At 38.6% G+C, this 21,351-nt stretch overlaps 1 protein-coding gene across 1 annotated transcript in view; it reads right to left on the bottom strand.

The window, feature by feature from the left end:
- The window catches only part of Rsf1 (remodeling and spacing factor 1), a 114,550-nt gene that overhangs the window by 61,073 nt on the left and 32,126 nt on the right, over positions 1-21,351 (bottom strand). Inside the window, exon 2 of the mRNA XM_034486516.2 lies at positions 19,733-19,824. Within this exon, the coding sequence (XP_034342407.1) occupies positions 19,733-19,824 (92 nt within the window). The remainder of the gene's footprint in view (positions 1-19,732; positions 19,825-21,351) is intronic.

The raw sequence follows: 21,351 nt of genomic DNA, 5'->3' as shown, positions 1-21,351 counted from the left end.
AGCAACAAAAATGACTGTCTGGTCGGGGGTCACTACAGTATGAGGAATTGTAGGCTGTCGCAATAGGAAGGGTGAGAACCACTGCCTCAGACCTGTCCCCATGATCCACCCCACAAAGAAAGGGAAAACAACAACCAAGCAAAGCAGTAACAACAAAATATATGGCTGCCTGGATGACCTGGAAAACATGCCAAAGCAAGAAGCCACACAAAAGTAGACCTACTACATGATCCATTGATTCGAGGGGACTCAGAATGTTTAAAACATTAACATTTAAATTCAGAGACAGAAAACAGATTAGCAGTTGACAGATGTGATGAATAGTGTTATCAGTGTCATAGAATCTAGAATCATTAGGATATGCCTGTGGTGGATTGTCTTCGTTATAAAAATTGAGGTAGAAAGAATTGCTACTGTAGGTGGCACCATTCCCTAGCAGGGATCCTAAACTAGAGAAACGGAAAAAGACTGAGTCCCAGAATGCAAGCATTGGATACAATGTGAGCAGCTGATTCAAGCTCCTGCCACCTTGACTTCACCATCATGATAAACTGTACCTCAAACTGAGATCCACAATAAACCTTCTCTCCTTTAAGCTGTTATCAGTATTTTATCACAGCAACAGAAAAGCAACTAAGACAGCAGGAGAGATGGGGTAAACAAGCAGCAAGTATGACCTAAGGCTTTCACTTTTGAGTGGTAAAAATGTTTTGAAATTAAGATAGGTTATAAACTCCTTGCAAATATATAAAAACAAGTACAAGAATAAACACAATAAGACAAAAAACACTGAATTGTTTACTTCAAAAGTATTAATTTTGAGATGGGGCTCATGTAGCCCACACGGGCCTAAGATTTACTATGTAGCTGAGGCTGTCTTTGCACTTCTCGGGCCTCTGCCTCTCGAATACCTGGATTACATACGTGTGCCACCACACCTGGGAAAGTGTCAACTTTATGAAATGTAGAAAAACATCTCAAATCTTAGATTGGATTGTGTTGTTATCCACAGCAAGGAAATGGGTAAAGAGGGATACATGAGGGCTATAAGCATTACTCTCTAATAAGCTGTTAGAAAATGTATTTCAAATACGACCAACAGAAGTCAGCTGCCACCAAGAGAGATGTGGATACGGAAGACGCTAAAAATGATAAATCTAGTTCCGTATTTGTACATATTTTTAAATTATGTTTCACCAGAACTGAGCTTTAACTATCTCTGGCTGTTTTAGAAACATCAGTTGTTCATTCAGGAGAACTGAAGCAAGTCTCAGAGGGCCAACAGTGACAAGCTCTTATTTAGTATAGGAAGGCAAAGATGAATTCAGAGGTCTCTGGGGACTGTAGCGTACTTCAGTTGACAAGTGTTTGCTTAGTATGCATGAAGTCCTGGGTTCAACCCCAAGCACCGCATAAATCAGATGTGGTGGTGCACACCTGTAATCCTAGCACTGGAAGGTGGAGGCAAGAGGTCTGAGAGCTCAACGGTATCTGAGGACAGCCTGGGGTACATGAGACCCTGTCTCGAGCCAAGGCAACCAACCAAGAACAAAAAAAGAAATGGTTCTGTACCAAGAAATCAAACAGATCAACCAATCAATCAATAGATAATCTACAGATACAGAATACAGGGCAGAAATATGAATACAATCCGTGGAGGAAGAGAGACCTTACAAAGGGTTTCTTTTAAGTAGTGGCATTTGTGAATCAGTGGCATTGTGATCAAAAGGATTGGCCAGACTATATAAAAATTGCTTTTCTTTATTTGTGGAGAGTACATGTGTGTGCTCACATACACATGTATGCACACAAGTCACACGTGTGTGAGAAAAAGACAGAGATAGGAGAGCTCCAAGTCACATGATGTTGTGACCTATGTGGGCACCCATACAATAATGGCACACGCACACATGCGCGCGCACACATGCACACACACGCGCACACACACACACACACACACAGAGAAAGGGCTTTAAAAAAAAAAACTAATTCTTTGTGGCCTTTTTTAATGCCCCATTTCACTAATTTCTGCCCTGATTTTTATCATTGTTTTTCTGTCTACTGATTGAGAGTTTAACTTACATGAAAGTTTAAAATCACATAGCTTGAATTTCAAATCTTGCCTCTCCCTACCAGCAGGGTGATTTTGTTGAGTCAATCACCTGTTCGACTTGGACTTGCAGGTTCTTCTTCTGTAAATGGAGGTTTGGGGCAAATAAAAGACAAGGAATGTGCCAATCACATACTCGCTGTGTCATGCCTCCATTATATATATGCAAACCTGAAAAGAATTCTAGAAAGCCATAAGAAGAATCAATTAGAATACAAGAAGGAGTTAAAGAGCTAGTAAAAAAAAAAATAGTATGCTAGTAATCTTCAAACTGTAGGTAAATATTGTTTACCAACACTAGCTTCAGTCATGTATATGGAACAGGTTTAAGAGGTAAATACCATTGTTAGTAATAGATTCATTTTAATTTCCCATTTTTATTTTCTGGGGGTTAAGCATATATTTTGCTGAACCACTTCTAATGTTATATCTAATATGGTAGTAAATTTTGAATCTTAATAGCCTATAGTAATATGACAACAGACTTCATTATGTTTTTATACATAATGTATATCTTTATAATTTTTAACCTTTGGTTTTTTTCCGTTTTATTTTATGCAGAGTTACAGCCAGTTATGAGCAACTATGTGATGCTAGGAACCAATCTTGGATCCTCCAAAAGAACAGCAAGTGCTCTTAATGGCTGAGCTACCTCTTCAGTCCCCAAACTAAAGTTATACTCAGTGTTTTACTGTAGACTAGGCAAGTTACTGTGATTGAATTCACATCTCCATAATCCTCTTTCATGGCCCTCCCATTCTGCTACTCCTCTGCTCTTCCCAACCAGTCTGACTTCTGAGAGTAATTTATAGGTGATAGTATCTGTGCTTGTGTGTGTGCACAAGTGTGCACAGGCACCCATGAAACATGCATACACAACAGCATGCATCTTAAGGTCAAAGGACAACTTTCCGGAGTCAGTTCTCTCCTTTAACCAGGTCAATGGACTTGGTGATAAGCGCATCTGCACCCTCTCTGGCTCTTACCAGTACCAACAGTGAAAATTTTGAAGCTAAGATTCTTGCTAGAAAAATCTATTGCATTAAATTTTATTTACTGTGGATACTTATATACATATATTAAGCTTATTTTATGTATAATAAATGTTTAAAATAAAATTTACCATTTTAACTTTTTAAACTGCATAATGCACAGTTTTTATTAATTTTATTTAGGATTCTGAGTAGCCTACTACTTGTCATTTTCTAAAACATTTCTTGGGTCAGAAAAATGGCTGTTAGAAAAGCATCAGCTCTAAGAGCATTAAGCTGTCCATTCATATTCCTAGCTCCCATGCCAAAAGCCAGGTGTGCCTATAATCCAGTGCTAGAAAAGCAGAATGCCAGTGTCCAGAGAGACGACTTCAAAATAAGTAAATAAGGGAGAGGGCGCAATGAGGAATACAGCCAACATTAACCTTTGGCCTCCACATGCACATATACACATGCATGCCCACAAGCACATGCCAATTCATAATTCAAGTAAATTCTTTAACTATTAAATTACCCTTTCATGTTATAGGACCTGTGGTAAGCTTATCACCTACTTTATCTAGAGACAGTCTCATGAGACCGAATCACTATGTAAGTTAACCAAGGATCCCCCTGCCTCTTCCAAAGTACTACAGGAGTGTATCACCACATCTAGTTTACTCAGTGTTCCAAATCAGAGCTTCATGTATATATGCACCATTCTACTGGCTGAGCTACATCCTAAACACCCAGAGATCTATTCCAGAATGAGCATCTTTCCTTTGTTGAGTTTTAAGTGTGAACCCCAACCTTTAACGTTTCAAAGATTTCTTTTATGTAATGACTGTTGTCTACATGTATGTAAATCATGTGTATGCCTAGCGCCTGTGGAGGTCAGAAGAGGATGTCAGATCCCCGGAAACGGAATGGGTGGATGTGAGCCACCATGCAGGTATCTGAAATCAAATCTAGGTGTTCTGCAAGAGCAGCGAGTGCTCTTAACTGTTAAGTGATCTCTCCAGTCCACCCCAGTTTGTTTTATATTCTCTATCTCCTACTCTCTCTTCCTCTCTCTCCCTTCCCCTGCCCCCGTGTGCACATACATGCATGCTGACTGCATGTCAAAGCCTGACTGAGGTTGCTAGGAATCATCCTGAACTGTTCTTGTTATTCACTAAACTTGTGCAGGGTCTCTCAATCAAATCCAGAGCCTGCTGATATGGCTAGTGTGACTAGCCTGCTTGATCTGGGAATTCTGTCTCCAACCATCAAGGCCAGAATTATAGGCAGGTTGCCACAACCACCTGGTATTTCTGTGGATTCTGGGAATCCACATTAAGGCCTTCAAACTTGCTGGGTAGTGCTTAACCACTGATGGTCTCCTGAGAACCTAGGAGCTGTTTTTCTTTTTTGGGGTGGTCATGGTGATGGTATTTATTTTGATTTATGTGGTGTTTGCCACATAAAATATGGCATGGATGTCTGTGTGAGGGTGTCAGATCCTCTGGAACTAGAGTTACAGACAGCTGTGAGTTGTCATGTGGGTGCTAGGAATTGAACCTGGGTCCTCTACAAGAGCAGCCAATGCTCTTAACACTAAGCCATCATCTTTCCAGCCCAGGAGTTCTTAATATATTCAGAATAATAAACTTTCTAGGGTTGGACTTACATAATTTGCAGCATGAACTACCTCATTCTACAGGCTTTTCTCATTTTCTTTAAAGCATCCTTTGATGTACAAAAGACTTTAATCTGATAAAGTCTAGCTAGTCTTTCCTGTTGTTTCCTATACTTTTGGTGTCATACCTGGGAATATATAGTTTAAATGTAAGATCACAAAGATTTCCCCTAAGAGTTTTACAGATTTAGGACTTACATTATTGAATCATTCTGAGTTAATCTGTATATGTGGTATGAAGTAGGATACATGTTCCATTTTGAAAATGGTATTTTAAAAAATATTTAACATTATGGAAACAGTTAAAATATGTAAAAATGCTACAATAAATGCATGATAAATTCTCTTTATACATACTGTATTCTTCAGTCATTCTCAGTTCAGTAAGGAATCAAGAAAAGTATACATTACAAACACGCTAAAACTTTCCAATGAATTTCTAAAGCCTTTTCTTCATAAGGAAGTAAATTGATATTCTTCTTCCAAACACTGGTAGTCTATCTGCGGTACCTCTGTGATTTTAAAAGAGTAGTACTTTTGAGTGTTACTGATAGGTAATAATCAAGTGCGCATAACAAAGTGCTGCAAACTTCAAATAACCAAATGGGAGAAACAGGATACTGAGGTCACCCATGGGAGCAGTCTTGCTATAGGAAATTTCTCAGCCCTAACATGACCCGCTATGGGAAAGTATATTCGGTGTGTATGTACATGTATATGTACATGTACATGTATAAAAGAGCCACTAAGCTATCTGTCTGGTCACTTAGGAGTTCTGTAGAAATCTAAGGGAAGTAGAATGTAGCATTACTATATCCACAAGCATAAATAATGTAGGTCAAATTCAAGTACATTTGTGAAGAAATGAATGCTACAAAAGGGGAAAAAATGTTATCTAAAATTATGGTGCTGTTTCTTTGGTAAGTTAGTGTTACACACACTTTGTTGGGCTCCAGCAATTTGATAATAGTATGCTGAGGGCATTCATACAGTTTCACTTAATAATTATATTTCATTTAGTGGGTAATTAAGTTACACATTTTTGAAATTAAGAGATTTAGCTGCTTTCTCATTACAAATCCAGAGCTCTTTCTGATACTGATTTGTGTAATACTAAAATATTCCCTAAAAGTCCATGCATGTGAATGAACACTTGGTTCTCACATGGAGGTACTGTGTGAAACTTTTGGGACATTTTCTGTGTCTTGGTCCAGCTAGAAGACTGACTGCCCACAAACAAGGATTGAACCACTTGTACTACCATGCCTTCTTGAAGAATGGACTAGAAATCCCTGAAAGTATCAGCCAAACCTTCCCTTAGGTTACTTCTACTGGGTGTGATCCCACAGTGATGAGGAAAGTAACTGACACAATCACATAAACAAAGAATAAACACTGTTCTTGAAGGTTCCGGGCATGTGAGGATGCTTTGCTCTGTGAGCACTGTGTGCTCACTGTGCTGAGCATTCCTGCTGGAGTACTGACAAACGTGGCTTCACTTCTCGCTTTGCATCCTCTACCTGTCCTTCAGAGCACCATGGAATCACCTGTATATGACCTGGAATGTGGCATTGAACTAAATGACATTACATGCACAATAGCATAATACCAAAAGTAAGTTCTCAAACACCAGCAGCCATTATCTCACTGTGAAAAAAGTGCAATTCCTGAAAAGATGCTGTGCCTGGCTATGAACAAGAACTCCTGGAAGGAGCATCTGTGTCTGCAGAAACTGACAGACAGACCGACTGACTGACCCACTGGTACTTCCGTAGAGGAGAGAGTGGAATTTGGTAGGTTCAGAGACTAACTACTTCTTCTTGGGCTAGTGTCACCCTTCTTGAACAGACATTCCTTGCCCCACTCTGTATATGAATTAACACCTCATGATAACAAATAAAAACTCCTAGGAGCTGTTAACCTATCAGATCGCACTGGCTTCTACCAATCAAGAGTTAAGAATGTTATCAGATAGCACCCTAGGCCTATAAAATAGCTCACGCTTCTCACTGTACATAGCACTTTGGTGTACCCTTCAATGCATTTTAAAGTTGCTTTGAATTATGCCATTCTTTGTATAAAACCATAAAGGCCCTGAGAAACTGCTTCCATGTTGGAACATGAAATTCGGGGTAATCTCAATCTGCTTCCTGGGCTATGACTACAGAACAAGCTATCTCTTATTCTCCTTAAAATTTCCTGTATAGAGGTCAAAGAGCTGTGGTTTTTACATTGACAATGGGAATGTAAAAATGGTCTAACGACTATGAAAAGCCATTCAGTAGTTTCTCACAAGATTAAACAAAGAAATAACTATATGACCCTTTCACTTCTGGGTATAAAACAAATAAATGACAATATATGTTCATATAAGATTGTATATATAAATGTTCATAGCAACATTATTTATTCCCTCCAAAATGAGAAAAGCTCAAAAGAATAAGAAACCTTTTTTTTCATTCTTTTAGATTTATTTTCATAAATTTATTTTATGATTTACATGATAGTGACCCGATACCTGTTTAATTTTACTTGTTTTGAATGTTTCATAAATTATGGCATGCTGCATACTCTGGTGCTTGGTGTCTTTGGATGAGGGTGGTTTCAATTCATTATGCTTTTTTAAGTTTGAAGTTCCTACCTATGGGTGACGAGCAAAGAATAAAATCTTATTTCACTTTTGAGAAATACATCTGTAAACATCTAATTCTTATCAAATGATGAAAAATGCCTCTTGTGAATTCATAGCTGATGACAGCTTCCAGAGAATAAAAGCCACAGGCTAGGGCCGCAAGTATAACTCAGTGACTGAAGCTGTGTGGTGAACAAACCTTGCTGGCTCCCAGCACAGGAGATGCGCAGAGTGGCAAGCAGTAAGTGAGGGAGATGAAGGAAGGTCATGGAGCAATGGCGTTTTCTGACATTATTTTGATCATGTACTACCAAATGTATTTACTTTCAAAGGATTTCTATATCTGTTATTAAGGACTGAGTACCAAAAATTGTCTTTTACCTTCCCTCTCTTTTTGTTGTTGTTGCTTTTTGAGACAAAGTCTCATTAAATAGCCCAGGCTGGCCTAGAACTCATAATCCTTCTGCCTCAGCTTCCTCACTGCTGGGATTACAACCACATGCCACCATATGTAGCTTCTTCCTTTATTTGGAGGGTTAAACAATAAAGTTACTTCTTGCTGAGGAGTAAGTTATTCTCTATGACATTTTTTTTTGGTTTACTGGCATGTCCCAGGACACAGACAGAGGTCAGAGGACAGTTAATGGGAGGTGGTTCTCCCTTTCCACTATGTGAGTCCTAGGGGTCAAAGCCAAGCACACCACACTTGCTGCCAAGTACCTTTATCCACTGAATCTTACTGGCCCAAATTGAGTCATTTTCTACTTAACCTCATTATCTTTCGTGTATAAAAGTTTGTAAGTAAAATAATTTACTTATTGTTTATTTGTCCATTGTCTAAGAGGCACAATTGCAGCATAACACTTCTTGACACTAAGCATGTCTTAAAAAAAAAAAAAAAAAAATCAACAATTACATTCAATGTGAAAGTTTTTTTTAAAAAGCTTACCAAGCTGGGCAGTGGTGATGTACACCTTTAATCCTAGCATTTAGGAAGCAGAGTCAGGGGATCTCTGAGTTTGAGGCAACTCTGGTCTATAGAGTGAGTTTAGGAACAGCCTGAACTACAAAAAGAAACCCTGTCTCAAAAAAACTGACATAATAATCAATCAATCAATCATGCAGAGTCTAATAAAAATAGTAATAAGAAATTGTCTTAACTGCTTGTTTTAACTGACTTATTTATTTACTTTTTTGTCTAGGCAGGGCTTCTCTGTGTACTTGACAATCCTGGAACTCAACACTGTAGACCAGGCTGGCCTCAAACTCATAGACTCACCTACCTCTACCTCCCAAGTGCTGGAACTAAACCACCACACCTAGCCTGGAGAGCTTCTTTTAAAATCGCTTTCCCTGTTACTTTTGAAGGAGCAGGGCAATAGGAAAGTAGAGGCACAGATGCTAAACTTAGTATAGTGACATCTGTCACCTACCATCAAGGATATCTAAAATCATTTGTAGTAGCTAAAATCATTAACAACCAAGGGAAACAGGTGAGTTCCATGGATGTATGTGTGAGATTCAATGACAGAGAAATGTCTTTGTGGCTTGCCAAGTAAAGGAATGTGAATCTTTTGTTTTGTTTTGTTTTGTTTTGTTTTGTTTTGTTTTGTTTTGTTTTTTCGAGACAGGTCAGCCAAGGCTGACCCGGAACTCACTCTGTAGACCAGGCTGGCCTCAAACTCAGAAATCCTCCTGCCTCTGCCTCCCAAGCGCTGGGATTAAAGGCATGTGCCACGTGAATCTTTCTTAAGGCCAAGGCTTACCCAACCAAGCAAGGAATCAAGGTCCTAGCAGAACATTTAGCTTAAATTCAGTTCACCACATTTATTTTTAGAAAGATAATTCTACCTTAAAAGTAAAAAGTAGCAAGATTATATTTGTGGGTTCTCCTCCATTCTGGTTAATACTGGGCAATATATATGTTAGCCATTAAGAGATGAAATAAAAATGAATGATATACTGAAGGTATACTGAGTTGCTGGGTACCTCTCCTACTATAAGTTATCAAGATCTGTTGATTCTACCTTCCACAAAGGGAGGAGGGAGAGGGAAGAAGAAGGAAGAGGAAAAACAGTTCCCACACCCAAACCCCACTTTAGGCTTTTTCACGATTCACTGGGCTCATCACGATATTCCTACATCATGGACTGCTAAGCCTCTTCGCTACATTCTTTCTTGGTGCCTTATTACATGTACTAAGGCTAATGTACTGGCAATATCTGAACAAATGTCTGCTCCCTCTGTAGGTCTTAGTTTAGCTGTTTTATAGACACTAAGAAGACATAATAGGTGACAGCAGCGTGGTTTGCTGAGCCTATGATAAGGAAGAAGGAAGTAAATGCCAGACACTTACATGGTCTGTATTTAAACAGAATTTTTAATTTAATGATATTCCATTACTCAATAACACATACTACAGCACTACTACAGGATAGCAATAAAGAGCAAAGAAAGATAAAAGTACTACCACAGAACAAGCTAATGGCTGCAAATGAGAAATTAAAAAAAAAAACAAAAAAACTGGAATTGTCTAAGTGATAGTTTAACCTAATGTCATTGCTTAAAAGGTGAGAAGAAACAAGCATTCAAGAGACAATCTACAAGAAAGACACTGTGAGGAGCACTCCATCAGTGGTCCATCAAAGCACTGGAGTCAGCAAGTCCTGAGCTTCAGTGAAATGCTGGCTCTGCCATTTTTAGCAATGTGGCCTACATAAGTTATTTTGTTTCTCAAATTCAATTTCCTTATACACAAAACAGAAATAATCTGTATTTCAAAGGTACAATAACACACACAAAAAAGTATAGTTTTAAACAGTACACAGTGAACATTCAATATAAAAACTACACAATAGGAGCCAGGCCTTCTGGCACATGTCTGTAATTTCAGCACCAGAAAGGCTTAGGCAATAGAATCAGAAGCTTGAGGCTATACAGTGAGACTCTGTCTCAGAGGAAAACACAAAGCAAAACAAAACAAAACATACAATAGTTTCCATAATGAAGTTAATACCAAGTCCACAGAGGAAAAAATTATACAATAGAGTTAAACTAAGGAACATGTTCCTGGGAAAATGCCTCAAGGAGACAGTAATACTCAAGCTGAGGCTTAAGAGATAAATAAGTGAGTTTGCCAGGAACACGAGTTGGCAGGAAAGCATTCCAGAAGATACAGCATATGTAGGAACTCTTAGGCAGGTTCAAGACAGAGTAGATTTGTAAGTGAGAGGATAAATTTCCGAATTGGTAAGTATTACACTTTCATTTTTATGTATAATAAGTCCCTTTTAGAGATAGAGAGATGGCTCAATAGGTAAGAGCACTTGCACTTGCTGTGCAAGACGGAGGGAGGACCTGGGTTCAGATCCCCATACTCATGGGAAAGCCAAGTATGGCCACACACATCTGTGATCTAAACATTTGTGGGGAAGAAGGGAGGTGGAGGGGTGTGTGTGTGTGTGTGTATGAGAGAGAGAGAGAGAGAGAGAGAGAGAGAGAGAGAGAGAGAGAGAGAGAGAGAAAGAGAGAAAGAGAGAGAGAGAATGAATGAATGAATGAATGAATGAATGAATATGGGGCTTACAGCCAACCAGCTTAGCTGAAAACTCCTGATTCAGTGAGATTCCTGCCTCAAGGGAATTAGGCAGAAGAATGTTACAACTAGATATCCAACAGCTTCCTCTGGTCTCTGTACATGTGCATACACATGGATAAGACGATTCACCCAAACACAGATCTTTTGTACCAGTGAAGAGATAACAAAATGGTTTAAGGCTAGGATGGTAGTCCAAGGTTAAACGTGGGGGGGGTGGGGGTGGGGGGAGAAGAATGGATCAGGCAAGGGGTGGGAACTGCATGAAGTGAGCAGTAGCAACTGGATGGTGACTGATTACTGGGATGCAGGGAAAAGAACTCTGGGGCAATGCCTGAATCTCGGTTCAGGCTAAAAATGCTGAGGACAGCATGAATACATCATGGTTTCTATAGGTACAACAGGTTTGAGAAAGATGAAGTTGGTTTTTGATGTGTTTGATTTATGTGACATCAGTTGAGTGGGCCACCATTTTGATATAAATAGAGAAGTTTATCTTTTCCATATGCTTAACATCAGGTTGGTCACTGGTTTTCTAGTATTTTAATTTTATGATAGCCAAACTAAGAACAGTAAATGATCAATCAACTGTACCCGCAGAAGGCTAGTAGTAAATACTGTAAGTGTCATGTACTCACTTGGTCAAAATATTTGGCTATAGCATGACATCAACTACAGATCATCTACCAACAGACTTGTCCCTGTTCCAATTCCATCTGATTTACAAAATCAGGCAGGATTTGGCTATAGTTTGCTAGTTCCTGTTTTAGACTAGCAATAGCAGGTTTAATAATTCACAGAAAACAATGGTGGCTAAAAAAGAAAAGCTTAATAATACAACCTGAGCCAAAGTGAAACTTGGACTTTCATGTTATTTATTGGCTACTTTCTTATCACCGTGATAGAGCACCCACAGAGGCAATGAAAGGGAGGAAGGAGTTACTCTGGATCATACTTTAGGAGCTAGTCCATTAGTGGGAAAGGCATGGTGGACAGAAGATGTAGCTATAATTCCCCACAATCTGACAGACCAAAAACACGGTTCTGGCCAGGCTGGTGCTCAACAGAGAAGCTGTGAAAGGAGGTTCATATTCAAACCATAACAGAAAGGACTAGTAACTTTACATAAGTAAAGTTTACTGGCAAATAATTAATTATATACAAGACTCATACAATAAGGTATGCCCATTTTGGTAATTTAGAGAAGGAAATAACATTTAATACATGGACAAGTATAATATTCCTTTGAAAAAACAACGGATTTCTCTTTTATTATATTGTTATAAAGAGAAATCTGTTGTTTTCCAGTCTGTAAAACATCATCAATACATATCTATCTTAATGTCTTTGCCAAGTTATTTAAAAATTATTCATTCATCTATCCATTCATTCAACAAACAATGGTTAAGTGTGGCTCTGCTGAACACTACTCTAGGCATGATATCCATCAAAGGTCAATGAAGTTTTTCAGTAAAGGACCACATAGTAATTAGACCAGGCTTTAAGGCATGTGCTGGTTAGTCTTTTTTCAACTTTACACAAGCTAGAGTTATCTCAGAAGATAGAACCTCAACTAAGGATACAGCCTCCAATTAAGTTAGACTGAAGACAAGCCTGTGGGCATGTTCTTGATTAATGATTGATGAGAGAGCCCAGCCCACAGTAGGTAATGTCATTGGGCAACCAGCCTGAGTTGTATAGAAAAGCTAAATAGAGAATGCACAACAGAAGACTCTCACATGGCCAAGAAACACTTAAAGAAATGTTCAAAGTCCTTAGTCATCAGGGCCATGCAACTCAAAATGACTCTGAGATTCCATCTTACAGAAATGGAATGGCTAAGGTCAAAAACTCAAGTGATAGCACATGCTGGTGAGCATGTAGAGCAAGTGGAACACTCTGCCATTGCTGTACAAGTGCAAACTTGTACAACCACTTTGGAAATCACTTTGGTGGTTTCTCAGAAAACTGAAAATAGTTCTATCTCAAGACCCAGCTATACCACTCTTTGGTACATACCCAAAAGATGCCCCACTATACCATAGGGACACTTACTTAATTATGGTCATGCAGCTTTATTTGTAATAGCTAGAAACTGTCAAAAACCCAGATGTCCCTATAATGAAGAATAGATAAAGGAAAACAATGGAATGCTTACTATTCATCTATTAAAAACAAGAGGCATCATGAATTTTGCAGGCAAATGGATGAAACTTGTGAATACCATCCTGAGTGGGGTAACCCAGACCAAAATGACATGCATGGTATGTATTCACCTATAAGTGGATATTAGCCAAAAAATACAGGATACCCACTCTATACTCAGCAAACCCAAAGAAGCTAAACAAGAAGGAAGGCCCGATCAAGGATGCCTGAACCTCACTTAAAAGGGGAATAATAGTAGGAAGCAAATGGAGGGAGGGAACCGGGTGGGTCAGGGGATAGGGAAAGGAATGAGGGAATCAGGATCAAGTGTGGGGAGGGACAGGAGAGATGACCAGATGGCCATGAGAATGAATGAAAATCTGCAACTGGCAGGGGGTAGAGAAGTGGGGACCATTGAGGATATGACAGAGACATGGGATAAGGGAAGAGTCCAAGGGAGAGGGAGACAAGGAGGGAGAGAGGGAGAAGCAAGCAAGCTGAGCAAGCTATCAAGAACAAGCCAGTAATCAGCATTCCTCCAGGTCTCTGCTTGAGTGAGTTCCTGCTTTGGCTTCCTTCAGTAATAACTACGATCAGCGATGTAAACAAAATAAACCCTTTCCTATCCCAAGTTGCTAAAACTAAAGATTCTTAATTCAAAATATCAAATGGCCCCGATAGTCTTTAAAGTCTACTGCTATGATAAAACACTGTAACCAAGGCAACTTACAGGGGAAAAAAAGGACTTATTTTGGGCTTACAGTTTCAAATGGTTAGAGTCAACAGTAACAGAGACCACATAGTGACAAGACAAAGAAGCTGGAGTAGCAACCAAGAACTCACATCTCAAAAGGCGAACAGGAAGCAATAAGAATGCACTGGAAATGACACCTGGCTTTGAAACCTCAAAGTCTGCCCCCAGCAATATCAATCCTCCAGTAAGGCAACACTTCCTAAACCTCCCTGCTGAGGCATGCTCGCTCTGTTGCTATGTACTGTAATACTAAATACTGGCCCCCAAGGCCTGGGCTGCCCACAGGGATGAAAGAATCCCCACCTACAATGTGACCTTTCTTCTTAATAGAAAACTATTGGTTAAATAAAGATTCTCACAGTCTATAGCTGGGCAGGAGATAGGTGGGGATTTGGGTTCCTCAGCTTGGGGTCTAAGGAAGAGCACAAAGGGAGATGAATGAAGGTCAAGAGAAGAGAAGACACCATGGAAAAACATGGCCATGAGGGCTAGTCAATTGGAGCTAAGAGCAGACCAGATGGAACAGGGAAAGTCATATTGTGGGGTTACAGGCAGAGAAGTAGACACAATAGCTTAGAGGGCAGATATCTGCCCAGCTTTAGTGATGATTAAGACTTACTATAAATATAAAGGTTGTGTGTCTTTTATCTGGGAAGGAAATGATCAAAGGTGTGGTAGAAACCCCATTAAATAATATGAGGCATATTATTAAAACTACCACAGTGGCTCAAAGGGATGAGGTAAACAGCATTCAGGATAAAAACAGAGCTAGATGCAGTGGCACACATCATGAAGCCCAATTCTCAGGAGCAAAAGCAGGTGGATCTCTTGTGAGCTTAAGGCTAGCCTGTTCTATATGAAGCAGTGATTCTCTCTCTACAACTAATGCTGATGCTACAACTCTTTAATAGACTTCCTCATTCTGTGGTGATCCCCAACCACAAAATTACTCTTGTTGCGATTTCATAACTGTACTTAATCATAATGTAAATATCTGATATGCAGTATAACTGGTATCTGTAAAAGGGTTGGTCTATCCTCCAAATGGGTCTTGACCCACAAATGGGTCTTGAGAACCACTGACACAGAATGTACCAGGCCACCCAGAACTATACAATGATGTCCTGTCTCAAAAACAAACAGGTGCTAGAGAGATGGGTCAGCAGTTAAGAGCACTGGCTGCTTCTCCAGAGGGCCCTGGTTCTATTCCATGCACCCACATGGCAGCACACAACCCTCTGTAACTCTAGTTCCAGGGGATCTGAAAGCCTCTTCTAGCCTCTGAAGGCACCAGGCATGCAACACACATGGTACATAGACATAAAGGCAAACACCCATATACATCAAACAATTAAATCAATTACATGTATAAAAGAACACATATATAGGTATGTTATATGCAATTACAATGCCCTTTTATTTAAGAAATTTGAGTATCTGTAGATTTTGCTACCTGTAAAATATTATATAGAACAAGGTACAACAAATGGGTATTTAAGACCAAACTCTGGAAACTACAGAATATTTTTTAAAGGAATTAAAGAAGACCTAAAATAGATAGAGAGAGAGAGAGAGAGAGAGAGAGAGAGAGAGAGAGAGAGAGAGAGAGAGAGAGGAATGATAGATAGACTATACTTATGGACACAAAGTTAGCTTTACTAGGATGGTAATATACCACAAAACAACCACTATACAAATTCAAGATGGCACTTTTAATAAACTGGAAAACTGATCCCAAATTCATATGGAAATCCGAGATCAGAACAGGCAAAATAATCTTAAAAAATAACATTTTAGCTGAGTGGTGGGCCTTTAATTCGAGCACTTTAGGAGACAGAGGTAAATAAATTTCGATGAGTTCGAAGCCATCTTAGTCTAGAAGACATCCAGGGCTACACAGAAACTGCATCTCTTTCTCTCTCTCTCTCTCTCTCTCTCTCTCTCTCTCTCTCTCTCTCTCCACACACACACACACACACACCATCAAAAGAAATCAATTAATCAATTAATTAATCACTTGTATATTCCAAATTCATGTTCAATGAGCAAGTACTCCTCATAGTGTGCAAAAGATGAAAGCAAGCCACATGCCATAAACCTATAAAATGCACCTTAACCTTACAATGGAAATATACAAGTATCACCACCCATGCCAAACATGATGATCCTTGAAAACATCATGGAAGTTAAAGAGAATAGGCCCAAGGGTCATGTGCTAAGATTCCACTTACAGGAACAGTCAAGAATAAGTAAATCCTCCCTGACAAATCCAACCAGTCACTGCCAGGGTCAAGGGAAGAAAGCACAAGTCTTTAAGAAACACAAAGTTCCCTTAGTAATGAAAATGTTCTGAACTACACAGTAATGGCCACTACACAGCAACATGAATAGAACAACACTAGCAAAAAATGCAAAATGAAAGAAAGCAGGTACAAAAGGCTATATATCACATATGTAGAGACTTACATATATATCCCATTTAAATAGAACACCCAGAACAAGCAAATTCAAATTATAAAATACAGGGATGTCTGACTCTGGCTAAAGAGTATAAAGTTTCTTCTCTGACTAGATGCTGATGTGTCTGTTCAACTCTGTGAATGCACTGAACACCAGTCAACTGCAGAGTCTGAAGGGAGGGATTTACAGTTTGTGAAGCTATCTCAACTAAAATTGAACTAGAAGTAGCCTGGTGGTAGCACATGCTTCTAATTCCTAGCTAAAGCAGGTGGATCTCTGTGAGTTATAGGCCAGCCTGGTCTACAGAACAAGTTCCAAACCCACCAAGACTATACACACACACACACACACACACACACACACACACACACACACACACACCCTGTCTCAAGGAAAAATAAAAAACAAAACAAAAAACTGAACTAGAACTACACCATAGAAGAGTCTTTTATAAAATCATCTCGTCTCTACTTCCACATCATACAAAGCCTGAGAGAAATTCAGACAGTGCAAATTATTTAACACATTAACTTATTCAAAATACTAAAGTCTGTTAATAACAGAGCCAGGATTAGAATATAAGATACTTCTACCTCAGTCCTCAGAACAATAAAAAACAAAATAAAAAAACACAGAACATTAAAAATCTTCCAGCTAGACTGTACTCTCATGTCAGCACTCTGAAAGAATGCACATTAAGGATTAGCCTAAACTGCAAAGTGAGACCTTGCCTCAAAAAACAAACAAAAATGACTTTAATATAAAGACATTAACATTCCTTATAATTCTTTTAAGTATGTTAAAACTAGTGTCCTGATATCCCAGCATCTCTTCTTAAGCTCCAAACCCTCTTCATTAATTAATTATTTTGCAAAAGGCAAAAAAACAATTTCACTGGTATTTTTAAAAACACTTGAAATAGCTAAAAATTTATTATTTATCATTCACAGACAGATTAATGTTTTCAGCAATTTAATTAAATCTTACCTAATTTTGCTTTTAGAAAATTCCATTACATAAAAGCTTTGAAAAGCTAAGCCAACTTTACAGCACTTTATTTTACATTTTAACATGCTGAAAATAAATCTATTGTATATACGTGTACCTGTGTAAGCACAAATGCAGTCATGGATGTATGTGTGGGTACACACCTACCACAGGGCACATGTGGAGGACACAGGACAACTTAAAGAAGTCAGTTTTCTCCTTCCACCATTTGGGTCTAGGGAATAAAGCTCAGGTCCTTAAACTTGGTGTCAGTCACCTACTGATCCATTTGACTGACCTGTAATTAGCATTTATTCTTTTAAAATTCCAGTGGGGGGGGGGGAGGGAGAGAGGGGGAAGGGGGGGGGAGAGAAAGAGAAAGAAGGGAGGGAGGAAGGAGAGAATGATCTGCCTTTCGTTGTTCTGAAGACAGGGTTTCATGTAGCCCAGGGGGACCTGTAGCTACATTTGAAGGATGAATCTGAAATCTTGTGGCCCTCCCCTTCCAGCTCTAGAAGGCCTGGTTTATGCAATGTTAGTAATCAATCAAACCCAGGGCCTCTGTTATGCTAGGCCAGGCTCTATCCACAAGTATATATATATATATATATATATATATATATATATATATATATATATATATATGAGAATATATTTTATACTGATTTATTTTCAAAAGTAAGTCCGACAAACAGAGGTTGGAAGATTATGTTCCTTCCCCCATTGACTTTTGTCAGTGTTTTGACTATTTCAGTCAACAGAGGATGGAAGTAACTTTTCCAATTCCTAATCTAATGAACACTGAACTGATTCAAATCACTGCTGGTATGTGGTATAATACAACAAAGATAACCCAAATATATGGTTTTATTATGAAGTCAAGAGTTCTTGTCTATGATGAATCTTCTTTTCACGGCACCTTAGAATCTTACACATTCCCCCCAAAAAAGAATAGGAATGACAATATTTAAAAACTTTTATTCCATGTATTTGTTTGATTTCTGTGTGGTTTCCAGTGTGAGAGGGAGGTCAGAGAAGACCTGTCAGGACTCCACCCCACTGTGTAGAACCCAGGGATTAAACTCAGATCATCAGACTTGGTGGCAATACTTTTAACCACCATCTCACAGGCTGGGTTAAAAATTTTTTTAAAAACAAATAAGAAAACTCTTTTCAATAGCTTAAAATTATAACCTAATACTCTAAAGTAGTGGTTCTCAGACTTCCTAAGGCTGAGAGCTTTGAACACAGTTGCTCATGGTGTGGCGGCCTTCAACCATCAATTATTTCTGTTGCTACTTCACAGCTGTAAAACTGGATGGTTGAGACCACTGCTGTAGCATGTCACAACACTACCACTGCAGATGGTGTACCCGAAGTACACCACCACACACAAGCTTGGGCTTCTGTAAGCTGCAGCTCTCATCATCTGGATGGATGGAATGCTGGACAATGAGTCTGAATGGGAGATGGGGACAGCGCTCAGCTTCTAGAGTGTGTCTAGCAGGCACAGAGCCCGAGTCTGTCCCCAGCACCACACAGTGGCACATGTCTACCATCTCAGCACTCCTTCCTGCAGAGGCAGGAAGACAGCCGAAGAATGACTGTGCTTTTAGTAAGATCCACCCTGCAGCTGAGATGGCCCAAGCGGTCCTGTTACTTACAGTTTTCACTTTTTGACTCAATGAATAGTTTAGAAGTCTCTCCTACTAACCTAACAGATTTTAGAGACTTTCTCTTTCAAAGCAGTGATAAATTCAGGTTCTGTTTACAACTTCTGGGTGACCTTAAACAAAAATAACTTCCCTGGGTCTTAGTATATTTGATTTGATCAGGATGACTTTAAAGAATGAAGGAGGGAAAATGTGAAAAGTTCTGAGAGAGTGGAAGTGGTGGCATGTGACAAAAATCCCAGCACTGCAGTGACAAACACAAGAGGATAGGAATTCAAAGCCAGTTTGGGCTACAGAGACATCAACTTTAAAAACAACCACAAAACAAAACAAAAACCTCAGGACTCACACAAAAAAAAAAAAAGGCCCAACTTTCTAGCCTAACTTTAGAAATGAAGACTGCTATCGTGGTAGAGTTCTTTGTCTAACATGTTCAAGGCATGATAAAGTAGCTGCTTAGCTGGGAGCGACGAAGCCAGAGTATCTCAAATTTAAAGCCAGCCTGAGTGTTCTCTCACAGAGTTGTTCTCTCAAAAACAACCAAAACTAAATATACATATAATGTTGTCTTCCAACACAAACTTACACACAGTAATAACATGGATGCAGTCATATTATGTAACTCTAATAAATTATTTAAAAGCATATTACTAAATGCAAATACCAATTCACGTTAGACTCATGAAATCCACGTATTTCAGTGACAGAAAAGGTAATTTGCAGTTACCTTGATCAAGTATTTTTCCCATCTGTCTGCTGTAACGGATTTGCCAATCTTCCTCATTAACTTCAAATGGAGCTCCACCAATTCTTTTGGTACTTAAAAGAAAGGGAAAACTACTGTTAGCCAACAAAATAAAATATTTACAAACATTTAAGATTCTAAAACCAAACAAACAACTTCCTCCAGCCCTGAATACTTTCTCAAACACAGGACGTTGATTCTTTCTGCATCCCGTGAATCCTAAAGGCCTGAACTAGAGTAAAAAATGACCACATTTTCTGAGCACTAACAGGGAATAGTCATATTTCAAACGATCATTAAGAATGAAATCTATTGTAAATTACAAAGTCACAGCAGTTCAATAGTCACAGAAGCCCCACACAGTGTAAGCCCCACATGGGGTAGGGATGAGGAGTGCATGCAGGAGATGAGAGCAAAGTCAGTGCTCTGACCTTTCTGCTTCATTTTCTGAGAACAGAAAACTGTTCCAAACGGATTTGGTTCAGTTTTACTATGACTGGAATGTAGAGGCTCCAGGTTCAACCCACAGTAATCAATAAAACAATAACCATCAAATAAAAGCACCTAACTATACAATTAAAATTTCTCATGTATTCCTTATGCTATACATTTGGATTCCAGACCAAGATATATAAATTATACAATGAGAAAGAAATGGAAGAATATATATATGTATATGTATATGTATATGTATATGTATATGTATATGTATATGGGGTTAGTGGGCATTTTAGAAACTGGTCTAATGGTGTTCAAACTTTCAAACAAAACAAACAAAAAAAAAAACTATTCTTCGAATCTAACTCCTACCTAATGAGCTAAACTTCTCTGTAGCATATAGCATGTTACAAGATTTCTGCCTGCTAGCCTTCACAAACAAAAGAAGGGGGGAGGCTCAAAAAGAATAGAAAAAGAAAAACTGTTTCTCTTCTAAAGCACTAGCTCCACTCTCTAGACAGGTCTAACCATTAGACAGTATCTTTAAGAGGAACTCTCATCCTCACTGGGTTTTGATTTTTATTCTCTGGTTTAAAAGATAGTAATTTTAATTCCTCTTCATTAGAAACTTCAAAAGATTGTTCTATCATCCCTCAGGTTCTCTGTTATCACTGCAAACAACCAGAGATCCTCTAAATATCCCTCAGGTATGATCTTATTGTTTTTAAATTATATTAATTAGACCCAAGGGAAATATAGAACACATACACCTGCCAAGTTTTGTATTTCCCAAATCCCAAATGCCACTAGCAATCTAAAAGAAATTACAGGTATCCTACTTACATTTTTTCCATAATCAAATATATTTAGAAAATGCTGAAACAAAAAAAAGTTTGTTTGTTTGTTTGTTGAATAGAAAGAATTCTCAGTATCTGTTAATTGCCTTTATGGTATACGATGAGAATCTCAGAAATAAATCTGCAGTATTCTTCAATATATTCGATCTAATATGGTGTTAAATACAAATATTATGCAGACTACTCTAAGACTGGGAAATGACAGCCTGACTTTCTGTAGTTCTTTATTCTCTGAGGAGCTTTATTCTGAAACTACTTCTAACTTGAAATATCTTGGAAGTTTAACCCATTCAACATTTCTGAGAG

This window comes from Arvicanthis niloticus, chromosome 1 (assembly GCF_011762505.2).
Source record: "Arvicanthis niloticus isolate mArvNil1 chromosome 1, mArvNil1.pat.X, whole genome shotgun sequence".
In the NCBI taxonomy this organism is placed as follows: domain Eukaryota; kingdom Metazoa; phylum Chordata; class Mammalia; order Rodentia; family Muridae; genus Arvicanthis; species Arvicanthis niloticus.
This window is presented reverse-complemented; position numbering and strand designations above follow the sequence as displayed.